The 20,351-nt window shown below is 54.8% G+C and overlaps 1 protein-coding gene across 2 annotated transcripts; it reads right to left on the bottom strand.

Annotated features, from left to right (window-relative positions):
• Nucleotides 1-4,161: 4,161 nt before the first annotated feature.
• LRIF1 (ligand dependent nuclear receptor interacting factor 1) lies at nucleotides 4,162-20,006 on the bottom strand. Of its 2 annotated transcripts, none has more exons than XM_071578850.1 (4): nucleotides 19,914-20,006; nucleotides 10,961-12,896; nucleotides 9,616-9,894; nucleotides 4,162-6,846 (listed from the first exon to the last, which is right to left on the bottom strand). In XM_071578850.1, the coding sequence occupies exons 1-4, from the start codon at nucleotides 19,997-19,999 to the stop codon at nucleotides 6,391-6,393; spliced, it is 2,757 nt and encodes a 918-aa protein (XP_071434951.1). In that variant the 5' UTR covers nucleotides 20,000-20,006; the 3' UTR covers nucleotides 4,162-6,390. The 2 variants fall into 2 exon arrangements, with proteins under 2 accessions (XP_071434951.1, XP_071434953.1); XM_071578852.1 differs by lacking the exon at nucleotides 19,914-20,006 and adding an exon at nucleotides 13,948-14,052.
• Nucleotides 20,007-20,351: the final 345 nt, after the last annotated feature.

Below are 20,351 nucleotides of genomic sequence, written 5' to 3'. Positions count from 1 at the left end.
TATTAAATAAAATACTGATATTCTAGCCAACGCCTAACTGCCTATAACAGTGGAGGGTGGGAGGGAGGAGGCAGCAGCGGCCTCCAAAGAGACTGAAATCAGAGTCCCGTCGGGGCCAGGGCAGGCACCGAGCGCGGCGGAGGGCAGGGGAGGGAAGGTGGCGACCCCCAAAGAGATGGGAGGGCAGGGGAGGGAAGGTGGCGACCCCCAAAGAGATGGGAGGGCAGGGGAGGGAAGGTGGCGACCCCCAAAGAGATGGGAGGGCAGGGGAGGGAAGGTGGCGACCCCCAAAGAGATGGGAGGGCAGGGGAGGGAAGGTGGCGACCCCCAAAGAGATGGGAGGGCAGGGGAGGGAAGGTGGCGACCCCCAAAGAGATGGGAGGGCAGGGGAGGGAAGGTGGTGATGCCCAAAGAGATGGGAGGGCAGGGGAGGGAAGGTGGCGACCCCCAAAGAGATGGGATTCGCAGTCACAGCCAGCCAGACTGGCAGCGAGTGTGGTGGAGGGCGGGGGGGGTTGGGGGGTGTGTGGCAGCCCCCAAAGTGGCGGGTGGCGGCAGCAGGAGAAGGAAGGGAGGGCAAGGTGTCTGCTGATGTCTTGGTTTGAGGGAAAAAACCAAAATGTTTACCAAAAAGCAGAGAAGAGGATTCCTCCACAATAATCACATCACTCTTGATTAAATTTAAGAAAAGGAACTTTAATTAGAAAATGGATATAAGAAGGAAACTGCTCTTAACTACTATATATATATACACATGTAGATATAACTGTACACAGACCAGAGCAAACCACTCCCCCAACACCACAAGTGAAAACCAAAAGAGAATGACCCCCAGAACAGCAGGTTCCTCCTGGAACAGTTCTATTTCTGGACAGTGTCAGTCTCACACCTGGGCTGGCTGCAGGGTGAGTTCTCAGTCTTTTTCCAGCAAGACAGACGAGCAGTGAGCACTCATGAACTCTGTCCTCTCTCTGTCCTTTGTCCCAAATGAAGAAGGGCAGCTGGGAGTGGAGAGCTGCAGCCTGTCCTGGAAAGCAGCAGTGACTCCTCTTTCTCGGGTCGCTGCCGTGGTGGGGTTGGGGCCGTGACACTGCCAGAGACAGCGAGGCCGGAGCGGTGACCAGGGCCCCACATGCCAGAACCAGGAGAAGCAGCAGTGGCAAGAAGAAACCAGCTTACCCCATAGGAGCAGCGAGGAGCAGGAGAAAAGGTTTCTCTCTGACAGACAACACACACAGCCCCAACCTTCCCCCAGAGCTGTGTGATGTCCCACCCGAAACGATCAAGAAGGAATTGGTAGCAGTTAATTACTTCTTTTGTTAACCAAGGGCATGGGGAGTTAGTGGCAGGGAGAGAATTTACATCAAAACTACAACAGCCGAGGATCTGTGTGTGACCTCCAAGGTGGTCCCCGAGGTGGCAGGGAGGGCAGGGAGGGCAGGGAGGGCAGGGAGGGCAGGGAGGGCAGGGAGGGCAGGGAGGGCAGGGAGGGTGGCGGGAGCAGGATCCGAGTGTGGCCAGCGCGAAAGCAGCGGCGCCCTTTCGGATTTTATTTCCCACACCACCTGTCCTATGTGCTTCCACAACGCAGAAAATCTCCCTACTTCTTTCTTTCTACCACTTGGTTCGTTCCACAGGCTTTGCTGTCAGAGGCCAGGGCGACCAAGAGTGTCAGATGGCAGGTGTATTACAAGAGCTGGGTCGAGGAGCATGTGGAGGTCCCAGGGCCCAGCACCCTGAGCCCAGAGGCCCTGCAGCAGCTCTATAAAGGCTTTGAAAGATCAAAGCATACATTGATGTTTAATACATTGTACAGCAACATGGCTTCCCAATGTATTTTCCCCTCAGTCACCCCTATCCAGGTTCTTCTTCCCACAAACCCTCAGGGCATTTTTCCCACCACTCTTCCCCTGACTGGCCCCAGTTTGGTGCAGGGCACCATTTTCCATATATGGTTCTGGTTTGAACCTGGTTTCCCATTGGCCCTTTCCTTGTTCCTCCCCTCAATTAGCATATGGACCAATGGGATGCTTCTCTCCTCCCCTTCTCCTCCCCTTTCCCCTCCCATGTTCTGGAAAATTCCGCTGCTCCCTATATAAGGCCGGGCGTTCCAATGACCCTTCTGGCTGTGGACTCCTGACTGCCTGGCTGCCTTTCCTCGGGGGATTAGCACCAGTCGGGAGCGGGAGGAGCCTCCCTGCGCTTCAAGGGACCAGCAACTAAAGGAGCTGTCACTGCCTGAGCTTTCATCACTCGCCCCTTGGAGCTGAGAGCTCCCTGCCACTCTATCAGTGGACTCGCCATCCGCTGATACTCTGCCCGTGGCTTCCCATGGGGACAGATCAAACGCTGTACCAACATCGGGGATAAGGTTTCCATCTTGTGCCCACATCAATAACTTTCACAGTCAGAATTACAGCTAATCCCTCTCACAGAGAATAAATACTGGAAGAGCTTCACCCCCACCTCTTCCTCCAACTTACCCTTTTTTTAAGCGAGAATCAGATGACTTGTTTGCCGACTCCGAGACGTGTCTCTCCCTCCAGGTCCTGCGGGGCACTGCGGACCCGCCGCCCTCCGGGGCAGTGCTCACTATTGCTTGGCCTCTCTGCTGTTCTTCCCCTTATTATACTGCTTCTTTTCCAGGGTAGGGATTGGGGGGCAGCAATCTGAGGGATACCTTTCCTCTGGGCCAAGGATCTGGCCCTGATTTCAGGCACCAGGTAAAGTAAACAATATTTCACAGAGGATCAGAGGACACCACACAACAATCACACAACAATCAGGGGGCACCCCACTGTGTTTGTGCCCTGGGGGTGGGTTACACTGCTGGGTTTGTGGGCTAAACCCAATTTGTCTTTGTATCATTGCATTTATTGTAATATTTTTTATTAAATTTTGACTCTGACTTACAATCTCTCTTGAGCCGGGCTCATTTCTCCTGCTGGTTCACCTTTAAACCAGCGAACTCTGATCACGAGGTCGTGAGTTCGAGTCTCAGTGGAGACCGTACCGGGCAGTTAAAGCCTCCCTGCCATCCAATCCCGTCAGATCTTGGATGCTCAGCAGGGTCAGCCCCGGTCAGTACCGGGTGCTGTGACAGTCCCGAGGACTTCACTGTCCCTGTCCCAGCTCGCTCGGCTGTGGCAGATGAACCTCAGGACTGAAATGGTGGGGCCAGTTCTGCACACGCTGAGCCTCACCTGAAACCCACTGCACAGGCTGGAAGGGCACCCATGTGGGGACAGCCCTGCCCAAATCTGCGTTCGCGAAGTTTGGCCATACAGACAAACAATGGACAGTAATGGATTGTTGGCAGCAGCTGCCCAGGGCACACCTGACCCCTCGGGGTACAGGGTGGGTGTGAGACAGGAGCTGTGGTAACTCCCCTCTGGGGAGGCATCAGCACCTTCACCCTCACCTGAGGGGCCATCAAGGACTCCAAAAACATCCCAGGACTCCCAGAGTTCAATCCCCCCTGTGGGACTCCCCGCCCTGGGGGAGGTGCTGGGCATTCCCACCTGACCCTGAGCAATGTTGGGTTTGGATCCTGGTCCTTCCTGGGCTCCTTCCTTGTCCAGGGCTGCAGGAGGTCCAGTTCAGCCTCACCCTTCTATCAGCCCTTCCCTGGGTGTTCCCTTGGGCTGAGTTGTGGCATTTCTGCCCCAATTCCCTCATTCCACACCCAACAAACCCCTGGATGCCCCAGGATGAGCTGCCTGTCCCACCACTTTCCTTTCACAGAGGAATCTCACTCATCAAGGAGTTTATTTCATTATTCCCCTCCCTCCCTGTCCATCCACTGGGGCTCTGGTGCCTCCCCTGGTCTGTCCAAGCTCTCCCCATCCCTGGGAGTGTCCAAGGCCAGGGTGGACATGGCTTGGAGCAACCTGGGCTGGTGGGAGGTGTCCCTGCCTGTGGCATTAAAGGATCTTTAAGGTCCCTTCTAACCCAAACCCTTCTCTGACATTTTTCAGAGCAGGGATTTCCTTTATCTTCCCTCTGTGATTTTTCCCACTCTTGAGTCCTCAATAAGGACCTTGGGCTGAGGGAGCTCCCCCACATCCATCTCCAAACCAACATCCACCCCCAAGGCCTGGGGATACATTGGGGCAATAAATGCAGAGACCACAGATGAAAATCCCATTAAACCACAGCAAATAACGACAAAAATCAAACTATTAATAATTAATAAATAATCTCCCTTGGACAGAAACCAGCAGGGGAGGGGGAAGTCCAACAGAACCACAAATGGACAAGAGAGAAAGAGTAAAAGTTACAAATTGTGGCAGAGGGGGAAGTGCAGGAGGAGCTGCAGGACACAGACATGGGACACAGAGGGGAGGGAAAGGTGTGGGGGGAAACATCCCACAGAAATCCATGGAGAGGAGGATGCAGAGACATCCCACCCTCCAGGGCAAGCCAAGAGCCAGTTCAGACACCAACAAAATCAGGGACCCTCAGCAGGGGTTGGTAAAGACACCACCTGGGCTGAGGAAACCCAACCTTTGGCTGCAGGTTCTTGACAGAGTTCAGGGTAAAAACCACCCACACCCCTCCATCCCCCAGAGCTCCACAGGGGCCTCAGGGAGGCTCAGCAGGGACAGCCTTGGAGCCAGAGTGTCCAGGGCTCCTTCTGCAGGAGGGGTGGGATAAATCCCTGGACTGCCACACCCAGAGGCTCATCCCAGAGCCCTTAAATACATTAATTAACCCTCTAAGTGTGACCTTTTCCTGACAATTGTTTGCAAAGGGTTCCCAGAAAGTTCTCGAGTTCACAGAAAGATTTCATGGATTCACCAAAAGTTCTCAGGAATTCATAAAAAGTCCTCAGGAGTTCCCAGGAAGTTCTTAGGAATTCACAAAAAGTCCCCAGGGGTTCCCCAAAACATTTTAGGGGTTCCCGAAAAGTTCTTGGGAATTCACAACAAGTTCTCAGAATTCACAAGAAGATTTGGTGGATTCCCCCAAATATCTCAGGGAATCCTAAGAAGTTTTCAGAGGTTCCCAGAAAGTTCTCAGGGATTCCCAAAAAGATTTCATGCATTTCCAAGAAGTTCCAGTGCCCACAGGGACAGCAGACACCACCAGACCCACAGCTGGGCGTTCCAGTTTCCCCCCAGTTTCCAAGAGCCAGGCCATGAATTCCAGAGGGGGCAGTTTGTTTGGCAGGCCTGGCACAGGAGCCCCAGCCCCAGACTGGGGGATGTGCCCATGGCAGTGCCCACTGTCCGTGTCACTGGATGCCCCACAGGTGGAATGTCCCAGTCCAGGTGCCCCATTCCTGGTGTTCAACACGAGAGCCCCAACACACCCCCTGGAGGTCGGGAAGCTGTTCCAGCTGCCTGGAATGTTTGTGGCTGGGAGGTTTGCCCTCCAGGAGGGTTTGCCCTGGTAGGGGCAGGGGGGTTTGCCCTGGCAGAGAAGAGGTTTGCCCTTGCCCTCCAGGAGGGTTTGCCCTGGTAGGGGCAGGGGGGTTTGCCCTGGCAGAGGAGAGGTTTGCCCTTGCCCTCCAGGAGGATTTGCCCTGGTAAAGGGTTTGCCCTGGCAGGGGGTTTGCCCTCCAAGGGTGGTTTGCCCTCCAAGGGGGGGTTTGCCCTCCAGGGTGGTTTCCCCTGGCAGCCCTGGCAGGAGGGTTTGCCCTGGCAGGAGGGTTTGACCTCCAGGGGGTTTGCTCTGGCAGGAGGGTTTGCCCTCCAGGGGGGTTTGCCCTCCATCGGGTTTGCTCTCCAGGGGGTTTGCCCTCCAGGGGGGTTTGCTCTCCAGGGGGGTTTGCTCTCCAGGGGGTTTGCCCTCCAGGGGGGTTTGCCCTCCAGGGGATTTGCCCTCCAGGGGGGTTTGCTCTCCAGGGGATTTGCCCTCCAGGGGGGTTTGCTCTCCAGGGGGGTTTGCTCTCCAGGGGGTTTGCCCTCCAGGGGGGTTTGCCCTCCAGGGGATTTGCCCTCCAGGGGGGTTTGCTCTCCAGGGGGGTTTGCTCTCCAGGGGGTTTGCCCTCCAGGGGATTTGCCCTCCAGGGGGGTTTGCTCTCCAGGGGGTTTGCCCTCCAGGGGGGTTTGCTCTGGCAGGAGGGTTTGCCCTCCAGGGGGGTTTGCCCTCCAGGGGGGTTTGTTCTGGCAGGAGGGTTTGCCCTCCAGGGGGTTTGTTCTGGCAGGAGGGTTTGCCCTCCAGGGGGGTTTGCCCTCCAGGGGGGTTTGCTCTCCAAGGGGTTTGCCCTCCAGGGGGTTTGCTCTCCAGGGGGTTTGCTCTCCAGGGGGTTTGCCCTGGCAGGAGGGTTTGACCTCCAGGGGATTTGCCCTCCATGGGGGTTGCCCTGGCAGGGGTGGTTTGCCCTGGCAGGAGGGTTTGCCCTCCAGGGGGTTCTCCCTGGCAGCGCTGGCAGGCAGGGAGGCCTCAGCTCTGCTGCATCTCCTTCCTCATCTCCTCCAGCGCCGCCTCCCTCTGCCGCAGCAGCTGCTTCAGCCGCCAGATTTTCTCCTCCCGGATCGTCTCGTCCAGCTCCGGCGGCGCCGCCGGGAACGCGTCGTCCCTGAAGGAGCCCTCGGGCAGGCAGGGGGGTCCTGTGGGGCTCACCAGCACCGGGCACTCCAGGCCTGGGCTCTCCCTGCCCTCGGGGGGCGTGCCCGGCTCGCAGTGCCCACCCCGGGGGGCTTCGCAGGGTCCCGTGGCCATGTCGGACTCCGGCGAGGCCGGAGCGGGTGGGATGTCCCCGGGAAGGGCTTCGGTGGGATCCCAGCCCGGAGCGGGGCTGGGTCTGGGCGAGGTTCTCCTCCTCTTCTCGCTGTCTGACAGGGGGGAGGACTTGGCTCTCCTTTTCCTGGTGAAATCCTCTTCCAGACCCACAACGATCTGCAGGGACAGGAACACGCCGGGTTAAACCGGAGCAGCTCATCCCAACCCAGAGCTCACTGAGCACAAACCACTCTGGGGCCAAACCCTTGGAATTGCTGCCTGGAAAACGCTGGTTTTAGCAAAGGAACAAACCTATTCCCATGGTCAGGATTTTCCCAGCAAAGATTCCCAGTTAAGACTCCCAGAACAGCGAATTCCCTGCTGGACGATGAAGGACAGGGCACACCTGCCTTTCCTCCTCATCCTCTGGGGCTCTGCTGCAGTTTGGAACTATTAGTAAATTCTCTCCCCTGCCACTAAGTGCCCATGCCAGTAGTTAACAAAAAAGTAGTTAACTGCTGATCACTTGGGTGGGGGCAGGTTTGGCTCTTTTTGGTCTTGGGGACTACACATGGCTGGGTGTGTGCGGGGTTGAGGAGAAGCTGCCTCGCTGCTGCTGCTGCCCCAGGACTGCTTCTGGCTGTCTGGCTGCTGCTGCCCCAGGACTGCTTCTGGCTGTCTGGCTGCTGCTGCTGCTGCCCCAGGACTGCTTCTGGCTGTCTGGCTGCTGCTCCTGCCTGTCCTGGGACTGCTTCTGGCTGTCTGGCTGCTGCCCCAGGACTGCTTCTGGCTGTCTGGCTGTCTGGCTGCTGCCCCAGGACTGCTTCTGGCTGTCTGGCTGCTGCTGCCTGCCCCAGGACTGCTTCTGGCTGTCTGGCTGCTGCTGCTGCCCCAGGACTGCTTCTGACTGTCTGGCTGCTGCTGCCTGTCCCAGGACTGCTTCTGACTGTCTGGCTGCTGCTGCCTGTCCCAGGACTGCTTCTGACTGTCTGGCTGCTGCTGCCTGCCCTGGGACTGCTTCTGACTGTCTGGCTGCTGCTGCTGCTGCCCCAGGACTGCTTCTGGCTGTCTGGCTGCTGCTGCTGCCCTGGGACTGCTTCTGGCTGTCTGGCTGCTGCTGCCTGCCCTTTGCTGCTTCTGGCTGTCTGGCTGCTGCTGCCCCAGGACTGCTTCTGGCTGTCTCACTGCTGCTGCTGCTGCCCCAGGACTGCTTCTGGCTGTCTGGCTGCTGCTGCCCCAGGACTGCTTCTGTCTGTCTGGCTGCTCCTGCCTGCCCTGGGACTGCTTCTGGCTGTCTGGCTGCTGCCCCAGGACTGCTTCTGTCTGTCTGGCTGCTCCTGCCTGCCCTGGGACTGCTTCTGGCTGTCTGGCTGCTGCCCCAGGACTGCTTCTGGCTGTCTGGCTGCTGCTGCCCCAGGACTGCTTCTGGCTGTCTGGCTGCTGCTGCTGCTGCCCCAGGACTGCTTCTGGCTGTCTGGCTGCTGCTGCTGCTGCCCCAGGACTGCTTCTGGCTGTCTGGCTGCTGCTGCTGCTGCCCTTTGCTGCTTCTGGCTGTCTGGCTGCTGCTGCTGCCCCAGGACTGCTTCTGGCTGTCTGGCTGCTGCCCCGGGACTGCTTCTGGCTGTCTGGCTGCTGCCCCAGGACTGCTTCTGGCTGTCTCACTGCTGCCTGTCCCAGGACTGCTTCTGACTGCTCATGTTTCTGCTTCTTGGACAAGGAACACAGGGGGAAGAGACAGAGTCCATCTGAGAGCTCACCACTCGTCTGTCTCGCTGGAGAGGGACTGGAAACTCACTCTGCAGCCAGCCGGGCTGTGACACTGACACTGCCCAAGTATAACTTTCCTCCCAGAGGAAAACCTGCTGGGTTTTGTTGTTGTTTTTTCTCTCTCTGGTGGTGTTGGGGAACTGGTTTGCACTAGTCTGTTTACATACATATATATACATACATCAGTTAAGAACAGTTATCCTTCTTGTATTAAAAGTTCCTCTTGTTAAATTTGATAAAGAGTGGTGTGATTACTGTGGAGGAGGCCCCTCCCCTGCTTGTGGGTAAACATTTTGGGGTTTTAACCCTCAAACCAAGACAGGCTCACTCGGCTCTTCAGCCCCAGAGCAAGACAAGAATTCCCTAATTTGATGGGAAAACTCAAAATGGACAAGAATTCTTCGTTTGTTTCCAAAAAGCTCAGTCAGAGGAACTGTCCATTACCAGAGGAAATCCCTCCCAGATCTCATGGAATCACATCCTGGCCTGGGCTGGAGGGACCTCAAAGCTCATCCAGGGGCAGAGACACCTCCCACTGTCCCAGCCTGGCCCTGGACACTCCCAGGGATGGGTTTAATGCCAAGAGCAGCCTCAGACCCACTCAGCTCTTAGGACAGGATTAGCAGAACCTGAGAAGGTCTTGGATTGAGTCACCCAAAGGAAACTGGAATGCTGTGGCTGAACAGGATGACCTGGGTGTAAAACCCTTTCCAGGAACACCCAAGTTCTGCCAAAGACAAAGGAAGAAGTTCCCAAAGATCTGGAGCTCCAAAGATGGGGCAGGTCCACAGGTGAGGGTTTTATAAACCCACCTTGGTGGCTCCACAGCTGCCCAGGGGGGAAGGAAATGATAAATATGGGAGAAATGCCTTGGAAATGGCACTTGGTTGGTACCCAATGCCAATGATTCCTCCTTCCCTCTGCCCTGCTGGCCCAGCCCAGGTCACACACCCCAGGGTGGTCTCAGCTCCAACCAGGACCTGCCCCAGGGGGGTCTCTCTGCTCCAAACCATTCCTTGCTCCAATTTCCTCCAAAAATCAGCACAACAATTCCCAGCCAGTGCTGGAGTGGGATGGGAATCCCAAACACATTCTGGGAATGATTGTCCCAGGGATCCCAGGAATTCCTGCCCCCCTGCCCCGGCTCCAAACCAACCCCTCTGAGGAATCCCCAGGTACCTTTTCCTCTTTAACACCCTCCTGGGGGTGACTCCTCATTCCCACATCCAGTGAGGATGAGCTGCAGGAGCCACTTTTCATTTCCAGGCTGTCACTGGCCCAACTCCTTCCCTCTGGATTCTCCCAGGAGTTCTCAGTTACTGGGATTCTCCTCAGGCAAATTCTCTCCTCCTTAAACAGCCCAAATTTCTTCCTTAGTTCCAGGTCTTGTTCCCACTGGGGCTGCTCCTGGGGCTCTGTTTTCCACTTTCCCAGTGAGACCTTGTGTTCCCCCTGGATCTGAAACACAGAAGCAGGGACAGAACCATCAATCCCTCCCTCAGTGGCTCTTCCTCCACACAGAAACAGGTAAAATACAGAATCTATAAAAAACAGGTGCTGAAAAGGCAGAACGTTGGGTTTGCCTACACTTAACACACCTCAATTAGCACAGAGCAGCCAATTCCAATAAATCATGTTCTGGTCTAACATTAATTATCTGAAACCCCCAAATCCATTGTGGAACACCCAGAAAATGTCCAGTCCAAGCAGCAAACACAGAAATCAAAGAAGGCACAGGAGAATTCCCTGTTCTACACCTTCCAAATCCCAGGAGAAGAGAAGGCAAGGCCTTCAAAATCCAGGGATTGGCACATTTAGGGACTAAAGCAGCAAATAAAGGGAAAAGAAACTATTCCAACCATTTCCCAGGGGAGGAGTAACCCAAAAAGAAGCCCTGGAGGCTTTGCAAAGGTTCAGTGCCTCAAATGTGCCCAGCTGATGTTCCTCCTCTGCCTGGAGGGACCAGCCAGGGCTTCCAGGAGCGTTTTATTCCCTGGAAGCAAATCCATCCTGGGAATGTGGCCAACAGTCCTGTGGGCACTTGGTGGGACTGAGGGCTCTGGGCCTTGGGCACATTTTTGGTGCTGTGACCTCACAGGGACATTCCAGGTTCTCCTACCAGGAGGTAGATCCAACCCTGCAGGGAGGAGCCTGGACCTCCTTGTGCCCCACCAGGAGGACAAACTCTGCTCTCCCTTTATTGTCCTCCTGGGAAGCTGCAAAGCTTCTCTTTGTTCCCCTCACCCCCCCAGCTGTGCTGGGAACATCTGGATCAGCCCTGGGGGCTTCACCTGCTGACAACTCATCTCCTGAGGGAGCCAAACCCATCCTCCCTCTGCCTCTGCCTCTTCTTCCTGCCCTTCCCACCTGCCCAGCACCGTCCCAGTGGGAGAACAGGACCACTCATGGACCAGACCCAGCCCCAGAGCAGCATTCCCAACATCCCTGGTGCCAAACCCTGCTCGTCCCATGCCCACCCAGCACCACACCCAGCAGAGCCCGAGGTGGCTCTTCCCCTGCTCACCTTTGGCCAGTCCTCACTGGAAGAACATTCCTGGTGCCCCTGGGATGCCTCTGCAGCCTGGGGGGGGTGGGCCCTGTCCTGGCCCCCCTGGGGTGCCCCCACAGCTGGGGCCGGGCAGTCTGTGCTGGAGGACACGACACTGTCGGTGCAGGGGGTGGCACAGGGGTCCTGCTGGGCAGCACTGGGTGCCCCCAGGGCTGCAGGGCTGTCTTTGGGGTGCCCGCCCAGGCCAGCTGGGGGGGAGTCCTGTGAGCCCGCCCTTGGCTCTGGGTCCCTCTGAGCCCCCAGCACCCCTTTGCTCTTGGCCAGCACCAGGCTGACCACGGTGCTGGTGATGTGACTGACCGTGGTGAAGTCCCTGGGCCTGGGGGGCTCCTTTGGGGACAGGGCATCCCCAGGGGGGGCTGCCGGTGTGCCAGCCTGGCCCGAGAGCACGTCCGAGCCCCTCTTGGTCAGCAGATACACCTTCCCGTTGTACATGATCAGGGCGTTGCCCTTGAGGGGCGCGATCTTGGCCTGGCTGGCACAGAGGGGCGGGAGGTTGGCACAGCCGCCCCCCACGTTCTTGGAGTCCAGCATGGTCTTCAGGATCCGGGAGGCCACGTCGTTGGAGGATTTCACCGGGATGAAGGGCGGGGAGAGGGCGCTGTCCTGCACCACCCACTTCATGGGCGGGCATGGCTGTGCCAGGCCGGTGCCGGTGCCGGTGCTCCCGCCCCGCGGGGCCGTCACCAGCAGTGTCCGGGGCACGTCGGGGCCGGCCTGGCCGCAGAAGGGCGGCAGGTGCCGCGGTGGGGGCTGCGGGCTGCGCACCGTGTTCACCGGGCACACGTAGATCACCGTGGGCACCGCGGCGCTGCCGTCGGGCGCGGCCAGGGGGCCCGCCAGGATCTTCCTCTGGATGGCGGCGGGCAGCAGCGAGGCGGGCACCGCGCGCACCTCGGCGTCCGCCGGGATCTGCAGGTGGTGCCCCCAGGGCAGCGCCGGCACCACCGCCGTGCCCATGGGCAGGGCCTGCGTGTTCACCACTATGTAGGTAGTGCTGGGCCGAGCGGAGGGGCTGGGCACGGCCATGCCGGGCACCAGAGCTGTGTCCACGGGCACGGGGGCACCTGGGGTCGGGGCTGCCCTCACACTGGCACCTGGAGCCAGGTCTTCCCTCACACTGGCACCTGAGACCAATCCCTCTCTCACACTGGCACCTGGGGCCAATCCCTCCTTCATGTGGGCACCTGGGGCCACAGCTGCCTTCACACTGGCACCTGGAGCCAGGCCTTCTCTCACACTGGCACCTGGGGCCAAAGCTTCTCTCACGTTGGCACCTGGAGCCAATCCCTCACTCACACTGGCACCTGGGGTCAATCCCTCCCTCACACTGGCACCTGGAGCCAATCCCTCCCTCACATTGGCACCTGGAGCCAATCCCTCCTTCATGGGGGCACCTGGGGTCAATCCCTCCCTCACACTGGCACCTGGAGCCAATCCCTCCTTCATGGGGGCACCTGGAGCCAATCCCTCCCTCACATTGGCACCTGGGGTCAATCCCTCCTTCATGGGGGCACCTGGGGCCAATCCCTCCCTCACACTGGCACCTGGAGCCAATCCCTCCCTCACACTGGCACCTGCAGCCAACCCCTCCTTGCCAGGGCCTGCCCTGGCCCCCTCCTGCCTGTCCCAAGTCCTGATCAGGATGACATTCCCGGGCTGTGCAGACTGGAGGATCCTCACGGGTGCAGACACAGCAGAATTGCCGAGCTGGGTGTTGAGGGTGAGCTGGACAGGGCTGGGGACGCTGCCCCTGGGGCTGTTGGGCATGGCTGGCGCTGGACCCAGCAGGGCAGAACCTCCAGAGGGTCTGGAGATGGGCAGCAGCTTCAGCAGGTTGGTCCCATCGGGCGCCGTGGCCTGCAGGACTCGGTACATGCAGCCTGCGATGCTGGAAGGGACAGGGCACAGCGTGAGCGGGCACGGCAGGGACACCCCATGGCCACCCAGGGTCACCCAGGGCCAGCCCAGGGCCAACCAGGGCTACCCAGGGCCACCCAAGGCCACCCCAGGGCCACTCTGGGGCCACCCCAGGACCAGACCAGGCCACCCAGGGCCACCCCCGGGCCACCCCAGACCCACCCCGGGGCCACCCCAGAGCCACCCAGAGCCACTCCACAGCCACCCCAGGGCCAACCAGGGCCAGCCCAAGGCCAGCCCAGGGCCACCCCCGGGCCACCCCCGGGCCACCCCGGGGCCACCCCAGAGCCACCCAGAGCCACTCCACAGCCACCCCAGGGCCAACCAGGGCCAGCCCAAGGCCAGCCCAGGGCCAGCCCAGAGCCACCCCGAGACCACCCCGGGGCCACCCCAGAGCCACTCCAGGGCCAACCAGGGCCAGCCCAAGGCCAGCCCAGGTCACCCAGGGCTACCCAGGGCCACCCCAGAGCCACCCCGGAGCCATGCCAGGGTCATGCTCCCTCCTGCCCTGTCCTGGGAATGTTCAGGGTTTGGAGCTCCCTGTGCCCTGGGAATGTTGTGGGTTTGGAGTTCCCTGTACCCTGGGAATGTTGTGGGTTTGGAGTTCCCTGTACCCTGGGAATGTTGTGGGTTTGGAGCTCCCTGTGCCCTGGGAATGTTGTGGGTTTGGAGCTCCCTGTACCCTGGGCATGTTGTGGGTTTGGAGCTCCCTGTACCCTGGGAATGTTGTGGGTTTGGAGTTCCCTGTACCCTGGGCATGTTGTGGGTTTGGAGTTCCCTGTGCCCTGGGCATGTTGTGGGTTTGGAGCTCCCTGTACCCTGGGAATGTTGTGGGTTTGGAGCTCCCACCTGCACAGCCTGGCTGGAGTCACTGCCCAACTTCCACCTCCCACAGGAGCAAGAAATGGCATTATTTCACTTAAAAACGCCTTCAGACACCCAAGGAAACACCTCCCACTCCATTCTCCTCCTCCCCTCCGAGGGAACCGCCCTGCCAATGCCACCCTCACCTCCCTTCCCACCTCCCTCCTGCTGTTCCCATCCCCCCTGAGTGCCAGGAATGCCAGGAGAGCTCCACGAAATGCCAGGCAGGTTGGCTGCATGGCAAGGTGGCAGCAGAAAAACAGGAATTCCCACCAGGACACCCTCAGGTGGTGGGACAGGGTGGGGGTGACCAACTCCTGTGGGTCCTGCTCATTCCTGAGACACAGAACCAAAGGTGGATCATCCTCAGAGAGATGGAAAACCCTCAAATGCCACCAGGAAATGAACAGAAGGCTCAGACTGGAAAGGAAAAGGCTCCAAGAACGAGGAGAAATCCATGGAAAAAGCACCAGAGATGTCCGGAGAGTAAAGAGAGACTTTTGGAAAGGGAAGGGACACAAAGCAGGAGACTCAGGTGAGCTGGGAATGCTTTGGGAGCCAAGATTCCCAGAGAGGGAACAGCTGCCACTCCAAGGGAGATTTCCTGCCTGCAGGATCCTGCCCAGGGAGGCGCTGGATTTCAGGAGAACAATCCATGCCCAAAGCACCGTGGGAGCAAACAGAGCTGGGGAAGAGGAGACCAAACACCTGGAAGTTGTTTCCTGGTCCTGAGAGATCCAGGAGGATTAAACCCAACTCCACCTGGAGGCAGCAGGAGGATCAGCCCCATCCCACCAAGGAACTCCTGGAGAAGGAGGACTTGGGATGAGGTCCCAGCCCCTCCCTGGTGAGGGAGCTCTGGAATGGGAGGTTTCCCATCGTTTTGGGCCTGGAACAGCCCTGGGAGATCCCAGGGCCGTGTCCCAGTGCTGGATCTGCTCCAGGAGCTGGGGGGGACTTGGCCTTTTCCCATCCATCCACTGGGATCTCCTCATTCCCAAGGCTGGGCAGTTGGTCCCACCCTGACCTTGGAATTCTCCCCCATCCCCAAAATTCCGGTCCAGTGTCTCATTCCTGGGCATCACATGGGAAAAGAGAGACTTTTCCATGAAGGTCAGCACAGTGGGCAGGGAATTCTGTGGGATTTGTGTCTTCAACCCACCAAAAATTCAAGTGTGGGCAGCAGAGCCCGGGGCTGGAGTGGAAGGGGAAGAATAAAGGGAGTTGGATGTTCTGGAATGGGAAAAGAGAGCAGAGAAGGAGCAGCACGGACAGAGTTTGGCTCAGAGAGCAGGGAGAAAAATGTGGGAATTGGAACACAGAGCAGGAAAAGAAGAGTTTGGGAGCACCTGGGGCCTGGGAGGAGCAGCAGCTCCTGGTCAATCCATCAGCCTTCAAAAAGCCCAACTTTTCTACCCCAAAGGAGGATTGACATCCCAAGGCAAATAATCCAGGAGAGATTTTCCAGGAGGGATTTTCCAGGAGGGATCTTCCAGGATGGATTTTCCCAGAGCACTGGAGTGTTTGTAGAGAGCAAACAGCACTTACCTCACCCCACTAATGGGCAGCAAAGGGCTGAAAAACCTCCTTGTTCCACCTGTCAAAGCAAGGGGACACCTCTAATTCCTGGGAAGGGGAGCAGGAAAAACAGGGAAAGAAGAGCCAGGGGTGCTTTTCCATGAGCAGGTTCATTCCCACCTGGAGTCAGGTCACTGCAAAGGGCAGTCCCGGGGGATTTGGGGCTGGTGGAATTCCAGCCTGGCAGGAGGGGAGGAGGAACTTGGGAATGAGTGAGGAATCCCCAAATTGTATGGAAAACCACAGGTTTGTACTCCAAACAGATCCCAGGTCCTGGAGAATCCCAAAAAACCACGGGAGAAGGGAAGAGGGAATGGAGGGAATTCCCAAAGGGCCCCTCAAACAGCTGAGGAGGGGAGGGAAGGGCCATTCCCAAGGTTTGTGGCCCTGGGAGGGGAAAATATTCCATAGGAACAATCCCAGGACACGGAGACTCGGCCGGGGCAGCCCCAGGAATCCCCAGGAGGGGTTTGGGGGCACCAAAACAACCCCCAGGGCCGGCCCGTGGGGGAGGAGGGGCTGGCCACGTTAATTGGGGTTAATGAGCCTGCAGGGGTCCCTTCACTGGAGTCAGCCACGTTAATTGGGGTTAACGAGCCTGCAGGGGTCCCTTCACTGGAGTCAGCCACGTTAATTGGGGTTAATGAGCCTGCAGGGGTCCCTTCACTGGAGTCAGCCACGTTAATTGGGGTTAATGAGCCTGCAGGGGTCCCTTCACTGGAGTCAGCCACGTTAATTGGGGTTAATGAGCCTGCAGGGATCCCTTCACTGGAGTCAGCCACGTTAATTGGGGTTAATGAGCCTGCAGGGGTCCCTTCACTGGAGTCAGCCACGTTAATTGGGGTTAATGAGCCTGCAGGGGTCCCTTCACTGGAGTCAGCCACGTTAATTGGGGTTAATGAGCCTGCAGGGGTCCCTTCACTGGAGTCAGCCACGTTAATTGGGGTTAATGAGCCTGCAGGGATCCCTTCACTGGAGTCAATGGATCTGCAAGAATCCCTTCACTGGAGCTGATGAAACTCTAAGAATCCCTGAACTTCAATTAATGGATCTTCAAGAATCTCTTAATTAATGGATCCTTAAGAATCCCTTAATTATAATTAACGGAGCTTCAAGAATCCCTTAATTTGACTTAATTAATCTGTAAGACACAAAAGAAGTTCCTGGAAGAGCCAAAACCCCTCAGAGTTGGTAAAAATCTTATTTAATGACACCAGAAAAAAGGGAAAATTCCGGAAAAGCGACAAAATCCAACTGTGGGATGTTCCCAGTGGGATCTGCCAAGCCAAGGACACCTTTGGGACCCAAAAAAGAGGGTGGTTCTTTTCCTGGGCAGTGACAAATCCAGGGAATGCAGAGGGAGCAGGAAATGGGATGTTTATTTCTCATGGATTTATTTCCAGGCAAAAAGGTGGGAAGCACAATCCAGGAATTCCTGTTTCTTGGGAAAACACTCCATTCCATCCCCCCGGGGGAATTCCCTGCCCAGGCAGCACCAACACAAACCCCTTTCCTGCCCCTCCTGCTCCTTCCCCCCCCAGGAATGAACTCAGGGAATGAGGATCGTGGATTTATCCCCAGGAAATCCCGGCAGCAAAGCCAGGATGGGAAATCCTGGAGAAATCCCCCAAAAATCAGAGTCAAGGCACCAACTCCAGAATTTCCCCAGCAAAGGATCCCTCTGGAATCTGATCCCTGCTGGGATGTGGGGTTGGATGAGCCCAGGGAGGGCCTGGATATTGCACTGGGACAACGGGGATGGCTGGGAGAAAATAATCTTATTATTGTATTTACTGTCTATTGGTTAATAATTATTATACTTCAAATTAATAATTATTATACTTCAAATTAATAATTATTATACTTCAAATTAATAATTATTATACTTCAAATTAATAATTATTATACTTCAAATTAAATCTGTATTCCTGCTATAATATATCATTATTTTCTAAAGGAAATTATACACACCTCTATTTATTCCCAGAGATATTTATCCTACATCCATTTCAAATATTGCCTGAATATTGGAATAAAAGGATGACAATAATTATTATAAAATAATTAAATTATTCTACTTATTGTGTATCATTTCATAATTACCAAATAACCACGATAATTATTATTACTGAAATTAAATCTGTATTTCTATTGTAATACATATTATGCCTCATTTGTTATTCTCTAAAGGAAATGGATATTTTTCTATTTATTCAGACAGAGATTTCTGCTCTATCATTATATTCTTCTCAAGTATTGGCTGAACAGTGGAATAAAATAATAAGAACGATAAAATTAATTGTTGGAGTCATTATTGTTGGGTTTATCATCATTATTAAAGATACAGAAACAAACACAGGTATTACATTACATATATTTATATCAAGATAATTTATATATTTCTATTTCTTTAGATCCATATTTAGGCCCTACAGGTGTATCCATTCCATGGGGCATTATTAAGACACCATTAATTAATAATTATTATCTATTTATATTGCAGATTGCTGTTGTCTTTAGGGAACACCTGGATGTCTATTCTATTTCTATTATATTTTTATTCTATTTCTATTCTATTTTTATTCTATTTTTATTCTATTTTTATTCTATTTCTGTTCTATTTCTGTTCTATTTTTGTTCTATTTCTGTTCTATTTTTATTCCATTTCTATTCTATTTTTATTCTATTTCTATTCTTTTCTATTCTATTTCCATTCTATTTCTATTTTATTTCTAATCTATTTATTTATTTCTCTATTTATTTCCTGCAGCTCCACCCCCCCCCCCCACTGGCCAAATATTGGAACAAAATTTTGAACTAATAAAAGCAACAACAATAACAGCAATAATTACTAATTTCAGACATATTTTACTGCAATAATTCTCATGCAAAGGGAGTTCAGGTATTTCTGTTGTATTTATTAATTTCTCTCCCTATCCCACTCAGCTGCACACGCTCCACGTGCTGCTGGATAGTCATGGAATAAAGTATGAAATTAATGAAGGATATAATTATGAGATCAATAACAACAAAATCGGTACCATTTAATGATAGAGCTGTAATAGAATCGATAATATTTATACATAATGGATTTTTATTACACTGTTGTTATATTATTTTATATTATAATCAATAATATTATTTTATATTATAATCAATATTATTGTTTTAATCATTTATTATTATTATTATTATTATTATTATTATTATTATTATTATTATTATTATTATCTCACAGTCCCGCACAGGAGATTCCGGGATGGCCCCGCAGGGGGCGCTGGAGGGGCAGGAAAGGGAAAGGATCGGGAATGAAGAGGAAGGGAAGGGAACGGAGGGAACGGGCAAAGGGAAGAGAGGGATGGGATGGGATGGGATGGGATGGGATGGGATGGGATGGGAAGGGAAGGAAAGGAAAGGAAAAGAAAGGAAAAGGAAAAGGAAAGGAAAGGAAAGGAAAGGAAAGGAAAGGAAAGGAAAGGAAAGGAAAGGAAAGGAAAGGAAAGGAAAGGAAAGGAAAGGAAAGGGAAAAGGAAAAGGAAAGGAAAAAGGAAAAGGAAAAGGAAAGGAAAGGAAAGGAAAGGAAAGGAAAGGAAAGGAAAGGAAAGGAAAGGAAAGGAAAGGAAAGGAAAGGGAAAAGGAAAAGGAAAGGAAAAAGGAAAAGGAAAGGAAAGGAAAAAGGAAAGGAAAAGAAAGGAAAGGAAAGGAAAGGAAAGGAAAGGAAAGGAAAGGAAAGGAAAGGAAAGGAAAGGAAAGGAAAGGGAAAAGGAAAAGGAAAGGAAAAAGGAAAAGGAAAGGAAAGGAAAAAGGAAAAGGAAAGGAAAAGGAAAAGGAAAAGAAAGGAAAGGAAAGGAAAGGAAAGGGAAAAGGAAAGGGAAAAGGAAAGGAAAAGGAAAAGGAAAGGAAAAGGAAAAGGAAAGGAAAGGAAAGGAAAGGAAAGGAAAGGAAAGGAAAGGAAAGGAAAGGAAAGGAAAAAGGAAAAGGAAAAGGAAAGGGAAAGGAAAGGAAAAGGAAAAGGAAAAGAAAGGAAAGGAAAAGGGAAAGGAAAGGAAAAGAAAGGAAAGGAAAGGAAAGGAAAGGAAAGGAAAGGAAAGGGGAAAGTTGGGAAGGGAAGGAAAAAGAAAGAAAAAAAGGAAAAAGAAAAAAAAAGAAAAAAGAAAAGGAAAAAAGAGAAAAAGAAAAAGAAGAAAGGAAAAGAAGAAAAGAAAAGAGGAAAGAAAGAAAGAAAGAAAGAAAGAAAGAAAGAAAGAAAGAAAGAAAGAAAGAAAGAAAGAAAGAAAGAAAGAAAGAAAGAAAGAAAGAAAATAAAAGAGAATGTTTGGGAAGGGAAAAGGGGAAGGGCAGGAGGAAGGCCGGGCTCGAACGACCGGGAGAAGGGCCAAGCGCGGCGATGTTTGTTTGTTTGTTTGTTTGGTTTGTTTGTTTGGGCCCGGCCCGTTCCGGCCCCTCCGCGGCGCTGCCGGGCCCGTTCCGGCGCTGCCACCCGGCCCTTCCCGGCCCATCCCGTCACTGACACCGCTCCCGGCCCCGGCCCCGCCCGCTCACTCACACGGGCCGCTGTCGCCGCTGTCGCCGCTGTCGCCGCTGTCGCCGCTGTCGCTGCTGTCGCCGCCGCCGCTCGGCGCTGCCGGACATGGCCGCGCTGACGTCACTTCCGGCGTGCCGCGCCCGCCGCGCCATTTCCGGTCTGACTCCCGCGAGCGGCGCCGCCACGCGGCGAAGTGCGGAACTGACCGGAACCGGAAATGGCGCCGGAACCGGAACCCGCGGCGGAAACGGGGAAAGAAGGGACGAGGCGGGGGCGGCCCCGGCAGTGCCTGACGGTGCGGGGGGGGCGGCGGGGCCGGAGGGGACGGACGGGCAGAGTGTGGGGAGGGCACCGGGACACACAGGACGTCTGGCTGTAAAGACGGGTACGTACAGAACGTGTGTATTGATAACTCCCCTCCGGGGACACCCCCCGGTCGCGGGGGAGGAGCTCGTGTGC

The sequence above is a fragment of the Pithys albifrons genome, chromosome 28 (assembly GCF_047495875.1).
Source record: "Pithys albifrons albifrons isolate INPA30051 chromosome 28, PitAlb_v1, whole genome shotgun sequence".
Taxonomy (NCBI): domain Eukaryota; kingdom Metazoa; phylum Chordata; class Aves; order Passeriformes; family Thamnophilidae; genus Pithys; species Pithys albifrons.
This window is presented reverse-complemented; position numbering and strand designations above follow the sequence as displayed.

What these genes read in the sequence shown, in the direction of transcription:
- LRIF1 (XM_071578850.1), bottom strand. Translation starts at nt 19,999, where the DNA reads ATGTCCGGCAGCGCCGAGCGGCGGCGGCGACAGCAGCGACAGCGGCGA. An exon ending in CAGCGGCGACAGCGGCCCGT is followed by an intron (nt 12,897 to 19,913) that starts GTGAGTGAGCGG and finishes TGTCCCTTCCAG; the next exon opens with CATCGCAGGCTGCATGTACC. An exon ending in CCAGTGAGGACTGGCCAAAG is followed by an intron (nt 9,895 to 10,960) that starts GTGAGCAGGGGA and finishes TCTGTGTTTCAG; the next exon opens with ATCCAGGGGGAACACAAGGT.